At 38.1% G+C, this 15695-nt stretch overlaps 1 protein-coding gene across 17 annotated transcripts in view; it reads left to right on the top strand.

The window, feature by feature from the left end:
• PCDH15 (protocadherin related 15) overlaps positions 1–15695 on the top strand; it is a 1681879-nt gene that overhangs the window by 1162996 nt on the left and 503188 nt on the right. For all 17 annotated transcript variants that reach the window (XR_008425054.1, XR_008425055.1, XR_008425056.1 and 14 more), the window contains one exon: positions 12927–13082. Coding sequence is in view for 14 of the 17 variants with exons in the window: in XM_053910276.1 (XP_053766251.1) it covers positions 12927–13082 (156 nt within the window). In the remaining 3 variants the exon portion in view is untranslated. The remainder of the gene's footprint in view (positions 1–12926; positions 13083–15695) is intronic.

Raw genomic sequence — 15695 nt, 5'->3', positions numbered from 1 at the left:
TAGTTTCGAAAGAATGCTGGTGCAATTTTGAGTGGGATTGCATTGAATGTGTAGATAGCTTTGGATAGTAATGACATTTTGACAATATTTATTCTTCCAACCCATGAGCATGGAATGTTTTTCCGTTTCTTTTTATCTTCTTCAATTTCCTTCATAAGCTTTCTTTGGTTTCAGCATACAGATCTTTTACATCTTTGGTTAGATTTATTCCTAGGTATTTTATGCTTCTTGGTGCAATTATGAATGGGATCAGTTTCTTTATTTGTCTTTCTGTTGCTTCATTGTTAGTGTATAGGAATGCAACTGATTTCTGTACATTGATTTTGTATCCTGCAACTTTGCCAAATTCATGTATCAGTTCTAGCAGACTTTTGGGGGAGTCTGTGGGATTTTCCATGTACAATATCATGTCATCTGCAAAAAGTGAAAGCTTAACTTCATCTTTGCCAATTTTGATGCCTTTGATTTCCTTTTGTTGTCTGATTGCTGATGGTAGAATTTCCCACACTATGTTAAACAACAGCAGTGAGAGCAGTGAGACAGCATCCCTGTCGTGTTCCTGATCTCAGGGAAAAAGCTCTCAGTTTTTCCCCATTGAGGATGATGTTAGCTGTGGGTTTTCATAAATGGATTTTATGGTGTTTAAGTATGTTCCTTCTATCCCGACTTTGTCAAGGGTTTTCATTAAGAAAGGATGGTGAATTTTGTCAAATGCTTTTTCTGCATCGATTGACAGGATCATATGGTTCTTATCTTTTCTTTTATTAATGTGATGTATCACATTGATTGATTTGTGAATGTTGAACCAGTCCTGCAGCCCAGGAATGAATCCCACTTGATCATGGTGAATAATTCTTTTTATATGCCGTTGAATTCTATTTGCTAGTATCTTATTGAGAATGTTTGCATCCATATTCATCAGGGATATTGGCCTGTAGTTCTCTTTTTTTACTGGGTCTCTGTCTGTTTTAGGAATCAGAGTAATACTGGCTTCATAGAATGAGTCTGGAAGTTTTCCTTCGCTTTCTATTTTTTGGAATAGCTTGAGAAGGATAGGTATTATCTCTGCTTTAAACGTCTGGTAGAACTCCCCTGGGAAGCCATCTGGTCCTGAACTCTTATTTGTTGGGAGGTTTTTGATAACTGATTCAATTTCTTCGCTGGTTACAGGTCTGCTCAAGCTTTCTATTTCCTCCTGATTGAGTTTTGGAAGAGTGTGGGTGTTTAGGAATTTGTCCATTTCTTCCAGGTTGTCCAGTTTGTTGGCATATAATTTTTCATAGTACTCCCTGATAATTGCTTGTATCTCTGAAGGATTGGTTGTATTCATTCCATTTTCATTCATGATTTTATCTATTTGGGTCATCTCCCTTTTCTTTTTGAGAAGCCTGGCTAGAGGTTTATCAATTTTGTTTATTTTTTTCAAAAAACCAACTCTTGGTTTCATTGATCTGCTCTACAGTTTTTTTAGATTCTATATTGTTTATTTCTGGTCTGATCTTTGTTATTTCTCTTCTTCTGCTGGTTTAGGGTGTCTTTGCTGTTCTGCTTCTATTTCCTTTAGGTGTGCTGTTAGATTTTGTATTTGGGATTTTTCTTGTTTCTTGATATAGGCCTGGATTGCAATGTATTTTCCTCTCAGGACTGCCTTCACTGCATCCCAAAGCATTTGGATTATTGTATTTTCATTTTCGTTTGTTTCCATATATTTTTTAAATTCTTCTCTAATTGTCTGGTTGACGCATTCATACTTTAGTAGGGTGTTCTTTAACCTCCATGCCTTTGGAGGTTTTCCAGACTTTTTCCTGTGGTTGATTTCAAGCTTCATAGCATTGTGGTCTGAAAGTATGCATGGTATGATCTCAATTTTTGTATACTTATTAAGGGCTGTTTTGTGACCCAATATATGATCTATCTTGGAGAATGTTCCATGTGCACTCGAGGAGAAAGTATATTCTGTTGCTTTGGGATGCAAAGTTCTAAATAGATCTGTCAAGTCCATCTGATCCAATGTATCATTCAGGGCCCTTGTTTCTTTATTGACCATGTGTCTAGATGATCTATCCATTTCTGTAAGTGGGGTGTTAAAGTCCCCTGCAATTACCACGTTCTTATCAATAAGGTTGCTTATGTTTGTGAGTAATTGTTGTATATATTTGGGGACTCCCATATTCAGCGCATAGACATTTATAATTGTTAGCTTTTCCTGATGGATAGACCCTGTAATTATTATATAATGCCCTTCTTCATCTCTTGTTACAGCCTTTAATTTAAAGTCTAGTTTGTCTGATAAAAGTATGGCTACTCCAGCTTTCTTATGACTTCCAGTGGCATGATAAATAGTTCTTCATCCCCTCACTTTCAATCTATAGGTGTCCTCAGGTCTAAAATGAGTCTCTTGTAGACAGCAAATAGATGGGTCTTGTTTTTTTTTTTTATCCATTCTGATACCCTATGTCTTTTGGTTGGAGCATTTAGTCCATTTACATTCAGTGTTATAGAAAGATATGGGTTTAGAGTCATCGTGATATCTGTAGGTTTCATGCTTGTAGCAATGTCTCTGGTACTTTGTCTCACAGGATCCCCCTTAGGATCTCTTGTAGGGCTGGTTTAGTGGTGATGAATTCCTTCAGTTTTTGTTTGTGTGGGAAGACCTTTATCTCTCCTTCTATTCTAAATGACAGCTTTGCTGGATAAAGGATTCTCGGCTGCATATTTTTTCTGCTCATCACATTGAAGATCTCCTGCCAATCCTTTCTGGCCTGCCAAGTTTCAAAAGAGAGATCTGTCACGAGTCTTATCGGTCTCCCTTTATATGTTAGAGCATGTTTATCCCTAGCTGCTTTCAGAATTTTCTCTTGTTTCTAATTGTGTTTATTTGAATCCTCTTTTTTGTTTTTGTTTTTTTTTTTTCCCCATTGGTGAGTCCAGCTCAAAGTGGCTCAATTTTGTTACTCTTTTCGAAGAAAGCTGTTAGTTTGGTTGTTCTTTTCTGTTGTCTTTTAGTCTCTATTTCATTTATTTCCAATCTGAAATTTGTTATTTTCTCTCTTCTACTAACTTTGGATTTCATTTGCTCTTCTTTTTCTAGTTCATTTAGATGTAAAGTGAGATTATTTATTTGAGATTTTTCTTATCTTTTGATGTAGGCGTTTATGAACTTCACTTTTAGCACTGCTTTTGCTGTATCTCGTCAGTTTTGGTACATTGTATTTCTACTTTCAATTGTCTCAAGGTATTTTTTTTATTTCTCTTTTCATTTTTTTTCTTTGGTCCACTGGGTTTTCAGTTGCATGTAGTTTAATCTCCACTGTATATGAATTTTCTAGTTTTCTTCTTATAATTGATTTCTAGTTTTATACCATTGTGGTTGGAAAGGACACGATACAGTTTCAATATTCCTATATTTATTAATGCTCATTTTATGGCTTACCGTGTGATCTATCTTGGAGAAAGTTCCCTGTGCACTTGAGAAGAAGTATATTCAGTTGCTCTTGAATAGAAGATTCTGTATGTGTCTAAGTCCATCTGGTCTAATGGGTCGTTCAAGGCCGATGTTTCCTTAATGATTCTCTGTCTGAATGATCTATGCATTGATGTAAGTGGGGCATTAAAGTCCCCTACCATTATTGTATTGCTGTCTATTTTTCCCTTTATGTCTGTTAATATTTACTTTATAAATTTAGGTGCTCTTATGTTGTGTGCATAAATGTTTACAAATGTCATATCCTCGTGTTGGACTGACCTCATTATCATTATTAATGTCTTTCTCTGTCTCTTATTACAGTCTGTGTTTTGAAGTCTTTTTTTCTTTTTTCTGATATAATACAGCTTATCCTGCATCTGATTAGTTTCCTGATGTGCAGTTACTTAGATTGTTGCCAAAAGTCTTTGTGTTGTTTATTTCGTGAGTATAATGAATCATCACAAAAAATGTAGGGATGCTCTGAATAGCAAAACAGAGCCCACAATCAGGGGTTGACCCTGATAACAATGCCAAAGCTCCATATTATGGTCACTAGGGTGGAATTCATTTTAGTGTTTCTTAGGGGAAAGTTGCTCTGGAAATTTTTTATTAGTGGGATTTTTTTCCATGGAGCTTTTCAAATACAATGATGCTTGTCCAAGTGTCTTAGCCCATCTGGGCTGCTGTAAAAAATGCCAAAGGCTGGGTGCCTTATAAACAGCAGAAACTTCTTTCTCACAGTTCCAGAGGCTGAATGTGTGAAACCAGGTGCCAGCACAGTCAGGCACAGGTCCTCTCCAGGTTGCAGACTTCTTTTATTCTTACATTGTGGAAAAGGACAAGGACTCTGTCTTAGGCCTCTGTTAGAAGGGTGTTAATCTCATCACCTAGTCACCTGATTCATGTTGTTAAAGGGGGAATAAGAAGTAGATGATGAAACTCACCAAGTATTAGAATTTTTGTCTTTTACCTTCACCCCCTCCCTAAAATATATTTTATGAGTAGCATAATAAAGGTGTGTTTACCATTGTTAAATTATGCCTAAAGTTGAATAAATTCTGCATTGAGACATACTTTCTTTTTTTCTTTTTTTTTTTTTTTAATTTTTTTTAACGTTTATTTATTTTTGAGACAGAGACAGAGCATGAACGGGGGAGGGTCAGAGAGAGGGAGACACAGAATCCGAAACAGGCTCCAGGCTGTCAGCACAGAGCCCGACGTGGGGCTCGAACCCACGGACCACAAGATCGTGACCTGAGCTGAAGTCGGCCGCTCAACTGACTGAGCCACCCAGGTGCCCCGAGACATACTTTCAAGTGAGCCAAAGACCCCACCTCCTAATACCATCACATTGATCATTAGTATTGCCACATGTGAATTTGGGAGGGCCAGAACATACAAACACTTGCATAGGAATATTCTTATTTTATTCAAAATTCTTTGTCTTATAAGGAAGGCACAAAAATGCCTTCAAATTAGCTGAAGTTGATTGGTGAAAAATATTAAGAATATCAACATCATAGGTGCACCTGGGTGGCTTAGTTAGGTGCCCGACTCAACTCAGGTCTTGATGTCAGGGATGTGGGTTCAAGCCCTGCTTCGGGTTTGTTGTTGGGCATGAAACCTACTAAAAAGAAAAAAAAAAAAAGGAATATCAACATCACAGAAATGAGAAATAATTTGATTCTTTTTTGTATTGTATTGAATATTGTAAATTTGCCAGGGACAGAGGAAACTATTTGTTCTTGGACCACATGATCTGTACATTTCTTTGTGTATGTGCTGTGTTTCCTTCTTCCTACAGTTCAGAGTCCTCTGTGTATTTCTAATTCTCTCACCCCATTTCTTTGGTTGTATGTGGCTTTTTCTCTTACCAGCGTCCGCTCTGTTGCACCAGGCCCTGTACACTTTTAATGGAAAATGACCACAGTTACTGTGTTTTATCTAATTGATGAGAGAGAGCATCTAAATCCTCACAGGCGTGACTCAGTTACAGCCGGGGGAGCCAGGCGCGGCCACACGGTACACCCTTCTTCCACCTGTTCCTTCTGCGGTAGTGAGGGGGAAGTGTGTGTTCCAGAGAAGGAATTCTAAAACATGTCTTCTGTGCTTTGTTCAATGAGGCCATAAACTGTCTCTTAATGGAAACATTTGGGCAGTTATGGCCACCTAGAACTAAAAGAAAATTTAATAGGAATAGATGCACATTTTTAAGATTGAATGCTAAAAAAAATAAGCTAATAAACAAATGATCCCTACAAAAATTTCCAAGGATAAAAATAATCTTTAAAACTTCTCCAGCCTCCAATGTTTGCATTTAATTAGAAAACTTGTATATGACATTGTATATGACTTTTGACAATTTTTAAGCTTTGTCCATAGGTCTTTCCCTCATGGTCATTATTTTTTATTCCCTATTTTTATTTCAGTTTACTAAAGTTACCTCGATTTTCTTCATGAAAAAGAGAGACAGAGAAGGAGAAGTTGTAAAATGAAGAGTCACGAATGATAAAATAACCAAAACATGTTGTCTGGCATGAAAATTAGGTCTCAGTAATGAAGGAGCATCACAGTCAAAATGATGGTCTCACTTGGCCAATATTACCTGGTCACTGTTGGGCATAATTGTCATAATGACATCAATGACTAAACAGTAATAGAAAGAAAAATAGGATTGCGGCATGGTCTTATTATACTTATCTCAAAACTCTGGAAAAACTTTCATAGCTTGACCAGAGAGAAATCGTGTTTGTGGAAATCCCCAACATCTTACCTTCTCCTCTTTCAGACTCTAAGTTCACAGCTGTACAGAGAGCATGGACTCTCACGCCTGTGCCTGAGCCAATGTCCCCGTGACTACCAAGCTGCCCGCTTTCACTTCCATGGAGTTGTCCTGATGGCTCGCACTTGGACTTTGGGACAGTCTCCTAATAGTCCTCTCAGCATATGTCAAGACTCAACCTGTTTTACATTCAAACACAGTTCTGACCTTGTCAACAGATGACTTTTCATTGCTATTATGCCTTCCCTGATATTCTTTTATCTCTGTGATTAGAATCTACCTTTAGCCTTGGCCATCAGTTGAATGTTATCTACTACCAAGACACGCCTTACATGCCACTCCCTACATAAAATATTCCTTTAAAAAAATTTTATTGTATGTTTTTTAATTGGGGGAGAGAGAGAGAGAGAGAGAGAGAGAGAGAGAGAGAGAGAGAGAGAGAGAGAGAGAGAACAAACACAAGTGGGGCAGGAGCAGAGAGAGAAATTTCCAACTAGGTTCCCTGCTCAGCACAGAGCCCAGTGCAGGGATCAATCTCATGAACTATGAGATCATGACCTGAGCCAAAATCAAGAGTCAGGCGCTTAACCAACTGAGCCACCCAGGCACCCCCTACATATCATAGTTCTTAATGTTACACTGTTATGAAATTTCTTGCTCTAAACTCTAAAGTCTTCAAAACTCTTTGACTTGCATTGTATTTAAGTTCATCTCACATCAATTTTATGGGATTTGCTTACCTCACATCATATTAATCCTAACTCACATTGAACTTTGAATTTAATAAATACAAGTCAATAAACTGAATGCCCTTAATAGTCGATTATAAAAAATTTATCGGGGCGCCTGGGTGGCTCAGTCGGTTGAGCGTCCGACTTCGGCTCAGGTCATGGTCTTGTGGTCTGTGAGTTCAAGCCCTGTGTCAGGCTCTGTGCTGACAGCTCAGAGTCTGGAGCCTGCTTCAGATTCTGTGTCTCCCTCTCTCTCTTCTCCTCTCCCACTCATGCTCTGTTTCTCTCTCTCTCTGTCAAAAATAAATAAACATTTAAAAAATTTAAAAAAATTATATTAATATTACATTATACCTAATTATAGTTTCAAATTGGTAATTTCTTCCTTAGTCAACTTATGTCAATATACCATTTATTATGATTATGGAAGTTTAATTTGTGAGGGGAAACTCATAACTCCAGCCAGCCATTTCCTTTAAGTCTTTTCATTATTTAAAAATAATTCAAAAACATACTGTGTCTTATTTCCTTTCACTGTCTTATAGTTATTTGTGAAATAATGAAGATTTTTCACTTTCTGAAAGTAGTGAGTACATAGGAAGAAAAAGCATGACAAAATCCATTCATTCCTGTGAGGATTGAGGTTGGCCTTTGCTTTAGGAGAAATAAAATCAATTCTTTTATACAGGTTTGCTAAAAACATGTTTTCTTATTAAATCAGTGAGCCCTCCAAATAACATGGTTTCTGGAGAAAACTCAATTCCCCTTGGATGTAAGATGTTTGCTACAATCAACAATGTTCACATCAATAAATTTCTTACAAAAATGACTTTGCATGTTAAATCCTAAGTTATTGTCTGAACACCTCATAGTAAAATTTTAAATTTTTGTCTTTTTCAAATCACAAAATTCATACATATTTGTTGGTAATTTTTCCCTTCTTACTTTCTACCCTCAACCTTACTCTTCAAAGCTAACCTCCATCAACTGTTGGTATGTATCATTCCCAAACCTTATTTATGCATATCAAAACTTATACTCGATATACACTAATGTATAAAAATGTGCAACTATGCCCTCAGGTATCATGTTAAACATTCATTTTCAAACTAGGAGAATAGTTGGCATGTCTAGGTATAATACGAATGGTAGTTGTTTTGAATAATTAGCCCAAAACAATTTCTACACAGGTTTTTTTTTTTCTTCGTTATGAAGCAATTGAAGAGAATTAGGGAAGGTAAAATTGGCTGAACAGTTGTGAAAGATAAACCAAAATTTCCCTAACGGATTCCTAAGCCTTTTGTGGTCCCCAAACTCTCACTGACTTGTAGAGCTGCACTTGCTATATTTATGACCTTCTTATGCGGCAGAATAGAATCTATTCCAAGGCAAGATTACAACGTGTGTTATATATGAGCCGCAGGGAATTCTGGCCTTCAGCACGATCCATTATGGTTGGAATTTATTGCAAGCTAAGGTCTATCCATGCTGCTCACAGTTGCAAGGGAGCTAGAGTCGAGAGTGACAAGAGTTCCGAGTGACCTGGTTACATCTAATTTATGGGCACTTCACGGGACCAAGTAGGGGCTCAGTGCACAGTGCATTTGATTCCCTACCTGCAGAGATTGTGACCTCTCTGTCCAGTGCTAGCACTCACTACAGCATTAGAAGCTGAGAGGAAATGGGTTTGTAGGGCTCTTTTGTAATATTCAGAAGATAAATAACTTTAGAAGAACGTAATTCGCCCAAATGTCTTCCGAGAGATGCCAAGTACAAACACAGTACAAGTATTTGGTTTCCTTTGGTTGTCTTTGTGGCTTTTCCTCTTTTGCTGCTATTGTTGTTTTTACTTTACAATTGAAATACACAGGACTTGGCTCAAAAATCTATTGAAGAAAACACTTTAAAACTGATAGTAAAAAGGGAGAGACCTAATCTTTTTAAGTGATCTTTTTGCCTCGAGGTTCCTTATTTTCAATGATGTCTTGCTTGTCAGATGGTCCCTTCTATTCTGCACTGCCTTGCATTAATACAAAACCTCTACTTATATTGAAAAGAAATGCTTTGTGGTATTTTTTTATTCATTGTTGTTATTTCTTCTCTCTGAGACTACAGTGAATAAGCTTATATATCTTTTCAAAACAACCATTTAGATGTGGGGTGCATCTTGAGTGTTTTAGATTAAATATCCTCAGATTGTATCACACGTTCTCAAGGTGTTCAGACTTTACATCCTATTTGCCCATAAAATAGTGCTAACTAGAGCCTGGCCATCTCTGCATCTGATATTACTAACGAATATGAAGTTTGTACCAAGGCTCCATTGTCCGTTGACAGCATTGATGCGAAAACTCATCTCTCGCTCATCGAGATTTCACAATGATATTTTTGCATTAATGTGTGTAGCCATTTATTATACTTGGTTAATACCAATAAGGTGATTTAAATTTATTATTATAAAAATATATCATTGTGTAACCTATTATTCTGTCTTACTAAAATGATTTTGAATGTTGTCTTTTGTCATTAAATGTATGCTATATCTTTCGGAGCTTTGTGGCATTCACGGATTTTTTTACACATGACCTTAATGTCTTCATTTATGTCAGTAATTAAAAGTGGAATGAGGTATATATCAGAACACTGAGCTATATGGCACTCACCAGATAACCTCCCTGCGTGTGTTAATGATTCTTCAATTGATTCTTTCTGGGTACATTTATTCAGTCTGGTACAAACAGATTAAAATGCTTTTTTTCCTTTTACACTGCGTGTAAAAATATCTCAAGATTAAATAATGTTTGCTTCAGTTTAGATACGGTTTCTACAGTATTCTTCTCACTTAGAAATGTGGCATGTGGGGTGCCTGGGTGTCTCAGTCAGTTAAGTGCCCGACTTCAGCTCAGGTCATGATATCACAGTCCATGAGTTTGAGCCCCACATCGGGCTCTGTGCTGACAGGCCAGAGCCTGGAGCCTGTTTCAGATTCTGTGTCTCCCCCTCTCTCTGACCCTCCCCCATTCATGCTCTGTCTCTCTCTGTCTCAAAAATAAATAAATGTTAAAAAAAAATTTTTTTAAATGTGGCATGTGACATTTTTTGAACCTATGCTCACTTCCAGTAAGTGATGCTATAACTTTAAATTGGTTTCAATCCAAATATTTAATAATTTACTTCATAATCCAAAATTATAGTTTATATTTTAAAAATTCCATGTTTTTTGCTTTCTTGGGTATTTAGCTTTTTTTTTATAATTAAAAAGATAATTGGGGCGCCTGGGTGGCTCAGTTGGTTAAGCATCCAGCTTCGACTCAGGTCATGATCTCATGGTTCATGGGTTTGAGCCCTGCATCGGGCTCTGTGCTGACATCTCAGAGCCTGGGGCCTGTTTCAGATTCTTTGTCTCCCTCTCTCTCTCTGCCCCTCGCTCGCTCATGCTCTGTCTCTCTCTTTCTCTGTCTCAAAAATAAATAAAACATTTAAAAAAAATTTACATCTGCCAGCTGTGCCTAGGGCAGGGTAACCTCATATGATACTCAGAATGATCCTATCCTATCGGTCTTTAATTTTATCTCTGTTTTTAGAAATGAGCAATCAAAGCACTGAGAGGTTTTGTACGGAGTGTGCGGCTAGTAGGTCTCTTACTGGCCGGAAGTCACGTAGTCTGACGTGGGGAGTCCACACCATTATCTACTCCAGGCACAGTACTGGTTACTGGGCAGAGAGCTTCAGTCATGACAAAAGGCCACACCAGGCTTTATGGAGCTGCCAGTGCAGTGAAGGGGGACCAACAGAACTAAACGTATAAAATATGTCATATGCCAAGTGGTGGGTGAGAAACGTAGTACGGAAAATAAGTAGTGCGGGGAGAAGTTGAAAGGGGAGAGCAGCCTGGAAGACGACGTGTCAGAATATGTCATTCTGATAAAATGATGTATTTTGTGCGACAGCTTTGTAAGCTCAAAAAAGGCTTGAAAAGCACAAAGAAATATTTTGTAGTCTTAAATGCTTTGACTCGAGGGTCAAACAGATGTAGGTCTGCGCCCGAGTTCTGAAAGGTCTTGGCCATGTGACCTGAGTAATAAGTGCCCTTTGGATGACACTTTTCCCTTTCAGGAATTTATCATTAAAAATAGGGGCAAGTTGGCACATATTTATGCGTAGAATATTTATTGAAGTATGGTTTATAATGGCAAAAGTGGACAACATAAAGCATCTTGTTGTAAGTTTCTACTAAGACAATTATGCTATCAACTATATGAAATCATATAATATAGCATCACAGTAGATACCTAATTACTGTAGTCAATCTGTATTTACAAATTTGGGATGCTATTCATGTGTGTGTGTGTGTGTGTGTGTGTGTGTGTGTGTGTGTATACCAGGAGTATATTTGTATTTGGAGAGAGAAAGATTAGCAAAATAAACACTTAAATGTATAGAATGAGTAAATATGGTTGGTGGATTATGAATGGATTCTCTTCTTTTGATTATATTTTAATTTTTATCAGATATGAACACATAATATTTTAGCAAAAGTGTAAATGAGCACAAATGTTACACAACGCCTTTTGCCCGAGGATTTTATCATGAACACATTGTTTTTATAAATCACAAGCTCATGTAATGAATGATATTTTAACTTTTGGACAGAATTCGTTTTACCCCCTCTGTCTTGTGACTGTGCTCTCCACTAGTCCTCCCATGCTGAACATGCATCCCGAGGTCCTGTACTTTGAGACACAAAATGGAGAAGCAAAATAATCATGGTTGTCCTCTCTTGTCCTTAAACAGGGCAAAATGGATCAATTTTCATAAATTATCTTCATTGTAGAATGAAGAAGCATAGAAAGTTTTTTTTTTCTCAACGTTTTTTTTTTTTTTTTTTTTTTTTTTTTGGGACAGAGAGAGACAGAGCATGAATGGGGGAGGGGCAGAGAGAGAGGGAGACACAGAATCGGAAACAGGCTCCAGGCTCCGAGCCATCAGCCCAGAGCCTGACGCGGGGCTCGAACTCACGGACCGCGAGATCGTGACCTGGCTGAAGTCGGACGCTTAACCGACTGCGCCACCCAGGCGCCCCTAGAAAGTTTTATGAAACAGGGGCACCTGGGTGGCTCAGTCGGTTAAGCGTCAGACTTCAGCTCATGTCATGATCTCACATGTGAGTTCCAGCCCCAGGACAGGCTCTGTGCTGACAGCTCAGAGTCTGGAGCCTGCTTCGGATCCTCTGTGCCACCCCACCCCCACCACCCCAGCTACTCTCTCTGCACCTCCCTTTCTCTTAGTCTCTCTCACAAACATAGACATTAAAATTTTGTTATGAAACAAATGTGCTTTGGCCATCATGAGATGCTTCAGTTTCAAGTGCTTTTCTTAAAAAAGGATGCAATTAGGGGCACTTGTACCCCAATGTTTATAGCAGCACTTTCAACAATAGCCAAATTATGGAAAGAGCCTAAATGTCCATCAACTGATGAATGGATAAAGAAATTGTGGTTTATACACACAATGGAATACTACTTGGCAATGAGAAAGAATGAAATATGGCCCTTTGTAGCAACGTGGATGGAACTGGAGAGTGTGATGCTAAGTGAAATAAGCCATACAGAGAAAGACAGATACCATATGGTTTCAATCTTATGTGGATCTTGAGAAACTTAACAGAAACCCATGGGGGAGGGGAAGGAAAAAAAAAAAAAAAAGAGGTTAGAGTGGGAGAGAGCCAAAGCATAAGAGACTGTTAAAAACTGAGAACAAACTGAGGGTTGATGGGGGGTGGGAGGGAGGGGAGGGTGGGTGATGGGTATTGAGGAGGGCACCTTTTGGGACCAGCACTGGGTGTTGTATGGAAGCGAATTTGACAGTAAATTTCATATATTGAAAAAAAAAAATAAAAAATAAATAAATAAATAAAATTAAAAAGGATGCAATTTCTGCGTTGCAGCCCCCGATGAACATACACTCGATCGTGGTGCAGGTGCAGTGTGTCAACAAGAAGGTGGGCACCGTCATCTACCATGAGGTTCGCATCGTGGTGAGGGACCGCAACGACAACTCTCCCACGTTCAAGCACGACAGCTACTACGCCACGGTGAATGAGGTCAGTGCCCTCTGCGCGTAGGTCGCTGTGTACTGTGGATGCTTTCAAATGATGCTTACAGCAGGCTTAACTGTTCAGAAATTGAAAACAAAGAAACAAAAAACCATTTTACATAATAGTGCTTCGGAGGAAATAAGATCTGGGTGACTTTCTAGTAAGATTTCAGGGATTCATTTTGCTGCAAAAAAATTTTGATTTGTGTGTAATAATGACCGAAATATTGGTATTTTTGATCATCGTGGACAATTTAATGCCAGAATCCACGTATATGCTTATTAAGGGTTAACAGGAGATATTTATTATCATTATAACTTGTTGGATTCTTTGTTTTCCATTATCTCTAAGGTGGGAGCAGGAATTAAATACTGGAAGAAAATATCTATTCAAGATTCTTTTAATTTAATGTTATTTCCTTAATTTTAAAAGTTCTGGCATATTCAAATATTTAAATATAAATAACTGCTCAATTCTTATGCTGATTAAGTAATTTTTAAAAATTTTAAGTATTACTGCTTTTATTACAACATGATTTTTGGTTGTTTTTTTTCTTTTGTTTTCCCTTTAAGCCAAAATCCATGGGCCAAGAAGCCCTTTTATGTTATTTTTTTAAAAAGTGATGGTTACTCTGTTAATTTTTTGTTACTCCACTATGAAAATATTTCTAAAATATCTAATATCATCTATTATAGATGCTTTAGACGCATAAAAAAATGAACCATATTTAAAAAAAATAATTTTAGGGGCGCCTGGGTGGCTCAGTCGGTTAAGCGTCCGACTTCGGCTCAGGTCACCATCTCGCGGTCCGTCGGTTCGAGCCCCGCGTCGGGCTCTGGGCTGATGGCTCAGAGCCTGGAGCCTGCTTCCGATTCTGTGTCTCCCTCTCTCTCTGCCCCTCCCCCGTTCATGCTCTGTCTCTTTCTGTCTCAAAAATAAATAAACGTTAAAAAAAAATAATAAATAAAAAAAATAATTTTAATGTTTATTTATTTTTGAGAGAGAGAGTATGAGCAGGGGAGGGACAGAGAGAGAGGGACACAGAATCCAAAGCTGGCTCCAGGCTCTGACCTGTCAGCACAGAGCCTAATGTGAGGCTCGAAATCAGAAACCATGAGATCATGACCTGAGCCGGAGACAGACGGTTAACCGACTGAACCATCCAGGCGCCCCTGAACCACATTTTTAATAGTCCATATACTAGCAGATTATTTTTACTTCCCAGATTTTGTTTTAACCTCAAAAGCTATGTACCTACTTTATAGGAGGAAATGTGTAATTTGGGCGTTAAGCACAGCAGTGGGCCTTTAACCTCTACGTGCTTGTTTTTTGAAATTATTTAAAATGTATCTTAATTATCTCAATATTGTTGTATTCATAAAAAATTGAGGAAATTATGTGTCTTATAATGTGAGACTTTGTAGGTGGAATTAGTAAAAAAGAAAAAAGCCCTGAACTGCCCTTTGAAGGTTAACAGGACAATTTTGCTGGTCAGTCGGTGTTAACATTTTACTCTTCTTTAACTGGTGCTTGCTAAAACAAACAAATGTTAATTAGTGTAATTAACTGTTTTACATGATCAATTATTTTAGCATCTGAAGTACACTCTTTGACTGAGATTTTGCTTTGAGTGCTGCCTTCATTTGTGAATAAACTGTGTATCAGATGGATTATCTCAGCAGATCTAATCGCAAAATCCACTCATGCACCATATTTCACTGTTCCTGGAGCTGCGGCTTTGCTTCATTTTTTGTGAAGAAATTTGCAATGTTCAGCTTGCATTTCAGAGTGCCTTGTGTGATTTGACTGCTTCCACACCCCTCCAACCTGCTCAGCGCCTTGCTGAAAAAATAACCTTTTCAAGTACTATTTTAATCTTATTATTCCCCTATTCAGAAATTGTGTAAAATCTCTCATTATTTTCTGAACAAAGGTCATGTGTCTCCACCGGCTGACTTTCAAGACATTCTGTAATCTGACCTATTTTCTGCGTATTCTTAGCATTAGGTTGTGAATGCATCGCCATCCAGGTTAATTTCTGCGCAACTCACAAACTTTTCTTTTTCCAGGGCTTTGCCTACACCGTTCATTGTACTTATAACAAGATCCTCCAATTTTTATCCATCTTTTAAAGTTTAACTCAAGACCTATTACCCATTTCCTATTTCCATAGTCATCCCTGATCACTCCAGTACACCCCTGTGCTGTCTCCCTAACTCTAATTTTTTTTTTAATGTTTATTCATTTCTGAGACAGAGAGAGACAGAGCATGAGCGGGGAAGGGGCAGAGAGAGAGGGAGACACAGAATCCAAAGCAGGCTCCAGGCTCTGAGCTGTCAGCACAGAGCCTGACGCGGGGCTCGAACTCACAGACTGTGAAATCATGACCTGAGCTGAAGTTGGTCGTTCAACCGACTGAGACACCCAGGCACCCCTGTCTCCATAACTCTAAACTTCTACAGCATCTGGATAAACGTTGGTTGGAGTGATAAAAATTTACAGAAAAGTTATACCTTTCTCTTTTTAAAAAATATTTTTAAGTTTATTTATGTTTGAGAGACACAGAGACCATGTGAGTGGGGGAGGGGCAGAGAGAGAGAGGGAGAGAGAGAGAATCCC

This window comes from Panthera pardus, unplaced genomic scaffold (genome assembly GCF_024362965.1).
Source record: "Panthera pardus isolate Hobbes unplaced genomic scaffold, ASM2436296v1 HiC_scaffold_22, whole genome shotgun sequence".
NCBI classification, from domain to species: domain Eukaryota; kingdom Metazoa; phylum Chordata; class Mammalia; order Carnivora; family Felidae; genus Panthera; species Panthera pardus.
Note: the sequence above shows the minus strand (reverse complement) of the source record. Positions and strands in the feature narration are given on the sequence as shown.